The following is a 6000-nucleotide window of genomic DNA, read 5'->3' on the forward strand; positions in this document are numbered from 1 at the left end:
TAATTTTGTGCTATTTCACTGAAAGACCTCCCAATTGATGTGACTAATATTTTAAAAAATCACTCCTTGCAACTGTGGAATACGTAATAGAAGGAACGCAAACTAGAATGTATAAATTGACATAAAATCCCTACATTTTTTTCATAGAATACTGAATGCAGGTTATACAAATTTAATTCTTATTTGCACAATTGACCCTACAATTCCTTGTAAAGCATATCTATCTTTTCTTTTAGAAAGATAAAAATAGTGAAATCTCCTTCATTTTACAGAAACAAACAAAAAAATGGACCTAGTCAGTTTAGTTGGTGTGTACTGTTGTAACAAATCTTACAAATACAACCAATATGATTTCAAAATGATTGCCTTTGACCCTCCAACCTTCAGCATTTTCTAACTGACTCATTAAGTCAGGAACACAGGCTAGCTGTGGCTCTTCTATCGTTAAAAAGATATATAAAACCTCAGAATGTTATACTATGGCATCTACCCACTTGAGCAACTATAGAAAATAAATGAGGGAAAGTAAGGTGTAAAAAGAGAAGCTTAAGTCTTAGTTGAGTTTCCTTATTTAAATTCTGCACATTGAAACATATTTTATGCAACTGGAAGATTTCAAGTATGCAAATATGCTTGTTTCTCACTAAGAAACTTTGCAACACTAGGCAAGTTCTTTGGGCCTTACTTTGTGCAAGAATAAAGAGATGGGAGCCAGCTGGGTGTGGTGGTGCACACCTAGGTCCTAGCTACTCAGGAGCCTGAGGTAGCAGGTTCACATGAGCCCAGGAGTTTGAGACCAGCCTGGGCAACATAGCTAGACACTGTCTTAAAAAAAAAAAAAAAATACAGATAACATCCCATGAGCAAATCCATAAATTTAAAGTATGTGTAATTGTTTTTTCTTTTGGTATGGTGTGGCAGGGTGTGGTGGCTAATGCCTGTAATCCCAACACTGTGGGAGGATCACATGAGACCAGGAGTTCGAAACCAGCTTGGGCAACACTGTAGACCATGCCTAAGGAAAAAAAAAAAAAAAAAAAAAAAAGAATGGGGCCTGGTGTATCCATAAGATCCCTCTCAGGTGACAAATTACATATCTCTAAAGTTCATGCAAGTCTTTTTAGAGAATAATGTTTAATTATTGGGGGAGGAGGAAATACATATTAATCCAACTACATGGCCTTTGTATTGAAAGTTTAGAAGTGTTAAACTGAGAGTAATGTAAAGCATAATTACATTAAAATAATGACATGTAAGAAGGGGATGAATACTTAACATCAATCATTTGAGATAGTAGGGGAACAAAATGGGAAACAAAACAACAATGTTACCTATACAAAAGCAAAGATTATTTGATTTGATTTCTTAAGCAAGAAAAACCCTAAATCAGAAAAGTAGCATAACAGGTGAGAACATGATACTAAAGGCAAATTAGATCAAAAAGCTGTGATATCAAAGCTCTGAGAAAAGAAAGACAGCAACGATAATCATCCTAACATAATTATTTTCTTTAAATCTTAATAATTTTAATCCATTCTGCAGTCTCAAAGAAAGAAAGCATTATCTAACAGTTCTTTTCCTTCCTCCTACACAAAAGTGCTTGTGTCTTTACGAGCCACCACGGTGAGCAGTTTTCAAGAGTGCTCTTAGCTTCTACTCTCTATCTGAGAGAGTGTTCATTTCGTTTACATGGCTCCAAAACAAAAGACTGCATTCCCTCCTTCAGCACCTCCCACCACAGCATGGTAGAAGAATAAATGTTTACTATAAATAACTGACTTTTACATATTAACAAAGAATAGAAATCAGAATTTTCTACTTAGTTTCCCTAATATTTTGGGAAAGAAATAACATAATTTTATAACAAAAATTGTCTTTTTCTACTTTGGGTTCTACAATATTCTCTCACAGACCTACAAAATCAGTACACTTGTTCAGAGACACTCCCCAGAGCTATATTTAAAAGAAAGTAGAAAACATTTCACTGTTCCATACAAGAAGAAAAAAAAGAAAAGATTTCATAGACTTCCCTAGAGTATTCATTTCTCTGTAAATAACAATAATGTTTAAAAAAAGAAAAAAACATAACCAGTGACAATCATATTTAAGGACAAGAAGAAAGTTAAATTTGCCAAAACCCATCCCTGAAACACGTGATGACTGTTTAGTACATTAACTCAGCAATCGTCACAGAATTTAAGCTCCCAAAGTTGTAAACAAAATATAGAGCGCTCTTTTGTTCATGACATGTCATGAACAAATTACCAAAATGTGTTTTCTCCTCAGGTGTCAGTTTTTCCCTCTTTTAGTGACTGATGGCTCCCAGTGTTATTACAGAAACAGATTGATCTTTTTAATGAGCCAGTTTAATAGACTCCAAAATCTCACCGTGGCTGCTCATCCATGTCAGACCATATGTACCAACAAAACATTCAGTAAAACAAAAAAAGCTCTGCTGTCAGACAGCTCCATACTCTATAAAATTTCATATAGTAGATCTGGATATACAGATAAATAACCAGAGAAGAGGAAAATGCATATGCAAACAAGATACAGAAAATATATGCAAAAAGAAAAAATACTGTAGAGGCCCATATTTTCTTGGCTCTGATCAAATTCCCACAAGATACAAATGTATTTACACAACATATTCTCATTACCCTTCCTCCTAACTCTAAGGAAACCCATTTGCCATCTTTGCGATATAATGTATATTTCAGTGCTCCATTTGATAAAGAATATTCCATCCAAAGATCAACCATGTGAACTCTGACTCTGGCAACCATCCATGAAAAACCAAAGGGAAAATCAGACCAAAGACTCTTTTTAGGAAAGTTCTACCTGACTGAATGCATACACCGATGCATGCACAGCGACGGAGCATCAAAACAAGAATGCTGAGCATCTGCGGAATTTAAGATGAAGTTTTCACATCAATGTTAACATACTGCCCAGCACTTACCTTAGGACTGTCCAATGATAGTCTAAAGTCACGATACATTCAATCATAAAATACTGGGAAAGAGCTAGTGAGAAAACAGTTGGAAATATAGAGAAATGATTGAAACAGATTTCCATATTCCCTGTTATGGTTATTCAGCAGTGAGGAATGCCAGAATAAGTTCTGTGCATTTTCAATTTTGCCTACAGGATCATCTCTACATTTATTTTAGCTATCTAAACCTTTCCCTGTTACACTTCCCCCACCCCAAAACCCTAAATACATTTCCTTCTTCCAATTTTCCACTGAGTCTCTCCTTCATTCTTTCATCATGGAGCTAAAATATCTCACTATCTGTATGTCATACTCATTTCCTGCAGGGTAAATGGGTTCAGGTCAAACAGGAATGCACATGTAAATCATCTAATGTTGAGTCACCTCTTGGTTTTCAGTATCATGTGGACACGCCACTCAAGCATCAGGATTAAGCAGTTCCCTTTAAAAGCTAAATTACTAAGTGCTCTATTTCACTCTTCAATGTGACCAAGAAAATACGAGTTGTAAGAATAAGAAAGTAGCTCTGTTTGTGGGTCACAGATGAAGGTAGGCCTACAATACATCAAAAGGAGACTAATATTTAACTGTTTGCTTTAGGAATTTTAAACTATTAAGAGGTTCTATGTCAAGAGGAGCAAAATTCCAGAGATTGTAGCATAAAAACTGCTTAACAGAGGATTATGTAATATACTGGCTGGCTTTTAAATAACATTCTGATTTGCAAAGCAGCTAATACATTTAAGGATAGCTAAGTCGGTCACAAATAGATGTCTCTGGGCAGCTCCAAAGATTTTAAGCTCCTATGAATGTGGAACATAACTGTGTCAGGGTGTTAACCTCTCGAAGGCTGTTACACCCATGCCTGATGAAATGCAGCAAAAGAGAATAGATAAGCAGAGAAAGAAAGCAAAATATATGCTAAATAAGTTTTTGAATATAGCTTCATTGTAAAAATCTCCATATTTCAAAAATACTATGCAAAATGATGCTAATGAGACTGTGCATTCCTATATCAGAAGATACAGATGAGGATGAGGTATTCATAAAGATTATTTTACTATGGTAAATGGGAAATTTCATGTGTATGCTTTATTCAACAATTACTTTGTAGGGTTTAATGAAGAAGTAGTTTTATGTTACATTTCTTTGCATTCTCAGTTATGAGAGCACAGTATCTGATAGAACAGTATCTAACAAATAAAATTTTCAGCAAAAATACCATCTATGGTCTCTACTGTATAACTCTTATCTTCACTTAGTTCATCTAGTGTCCCAGAAGTTTTCTCTTAGTTCATATACAAACCAAAACAAATAGCTACTGTACTGTGTTAAGAAATACATACAGACAAGCTTCAAAACCATCACATTTTAAGGAAACTAGGAACAGCCAATTTCAGAATATTGAAGTAAAATAAGTGGTTGGGTTAAATTACATAATAAATGAGAATTTAAATACTGATGTGCATCTAAGAGCCATCAGTTGTACTTGGAAAATCTGAAAAATCATTCATCTTCACCATTTAGCTTTAATATTACAAGCAGAAAAGATTAATCTATACAAAAGCCAAACTGTCACAAGCCAGAGATTTAAAACTCTGTAAAATCCCAGGCCAGAGACAGATTCTCAAGATGGCCACAATGGCTTATTGCTATTGTGCAGGAGACATAGGCCGGCAGTTTAATTGTCACAATGAACGTATTAAACATTGAGAAAAAGGCCATGGTTCATCCAGGCTCCTCCTCCCTCTCACCTGTCTGGAGTTCGCCTCTTCCCGTTTTCGTTCACATCGAGAAGCAGCTCTGAGGAGTCAACAGGTGAGGTGGTGCTGGCATCCAGAAGCAGCTGTTCATGCTGGGCGAGGTACTGGGCAGGGTTCTGTTTGGCCAGTCTTGCGCAGTGGAGGAGCTCACGCTGCAGCAGGGGCAAGTTGGCCTGCAAGGGAATGACAGGAATGAGAGGAAGGACTGAAAGGCTTCTTCTGTCCTGTTGACTTACTCTGCTTTTTGAACACTGGAGCAGAGTATGCAATGCAGCTACATCAAAGGTCAAATGCATGCCATGGACTGGAACCACAGGCACAATTCTCAGCACTGGGCTACCATGTGCCCAGACTGCTCTAAGTGTGAGGTGACTGACCCTTGTATATTACCTTACCTCTCTTTTATTTCTTCACTGATAACATTGCGAGTGGCACATTATTTTTAGGGTCACATTATACTCGAATATATGTTCTGCAGTATGTGAGAATCTAGCTCCAACAATAAGAACTTTTGTTCCCCACAGGGAAGATAAAGGGTATACAAAATATATACATAGTCCAATTGATTTCAGAATAGTTGCCCTGACACATTCAATTTTGTATCTGGTGACTCATAAAGGTCAAGCAGGCTAATCCTAGAAAGTATCTTTTATCAAGTACTAACTTAAAGAAAATACACTTAAAAATATAGACATGAACATAGAGATTATTTTCCATAGTCATCAGGTTCAGACAACATTTAAGTAATGGCCTGGGTATAGTCACATATCCCAGATGGAATTCATGCATAAAGCAGTATATTCTAGTAGTCCTCAAAAGTAATCTACCTTCTTTGTATCAGTTTTATGCTAAGGAATGTATACACACACACATACAGACACACACATATTTCTTCTAATGTTAGAAGAAACCCTGTATACTGGTCACTCTTCCTCCTCAGCTAGGTCAGAACCTTGAATAAAGAACAGGCTGGCTGATAGGCTGATTGGTAATTCTGGCAATCTCAAATGTAATAGGAGAGAAAGAGGCAATTTCACACATAGTAAAGGCATTAAAATGAAAACCTAAGAAGGCATTTTACTCTGAACTTACTTTGACATTATAAATCCAGATTGTCATTGCTTTCTCTCTCTCTTATTTTTATTATTGTTTGGGGAGGGGCAGTAAGGCAGAAGAAAGGAGAGGATACTGGGAAGAGTCATTAGCACTCATCCCCAATAACACTTAATTCCGGGAAAGATC

The 6000-nt window shown here is 36.3% G+C and overlaps 1 protein-coding gene across 4 annotated transcripts in view; it reads right to left on the reverse strand.

Moving 5' to 3' along the window:
• RUNX1T1 (RUNX1 partner transcriptional co-repressor 1) overlaps window positions 1-6000 on the reverse strand; it is a 147635-nt gene that overhangs the window by 43489 nt on the left and 98146 nt on the right. For all 4 annotated transcript variants that reach the window (XM_033202428.1, XM_033202430.1, XM_033202429.1 and 1 more), the window contains one exon: window positions 4750-4931. In XM_033202428.1, the coding sequence (XP_033058319.1) occupies window positions 4750-4931 (182 nt within the window). The remainder of the gene's footprint in view (window positions 1-4749; window positions 4932-6000) is intronic.

The sequence above is a fragment of the Trachypithecus francoisi genome, unplaced genomic scaffold, assembly GCF_009764315.1.
Source record: "Trachypithecus francoisi isolate TF-2019V2 unplaced genomic scaffold, Tfra_2.0 Lachesis_group7, whole genome shotgun sequence".
Classification (NCBI taxonomy): domain Eukaryota; kingdom Metazoa; phylum Chordata; class Mammalia; order Primates; family Cercopithecidae; genus Trachypithecus; species Trachypithecus francoisi.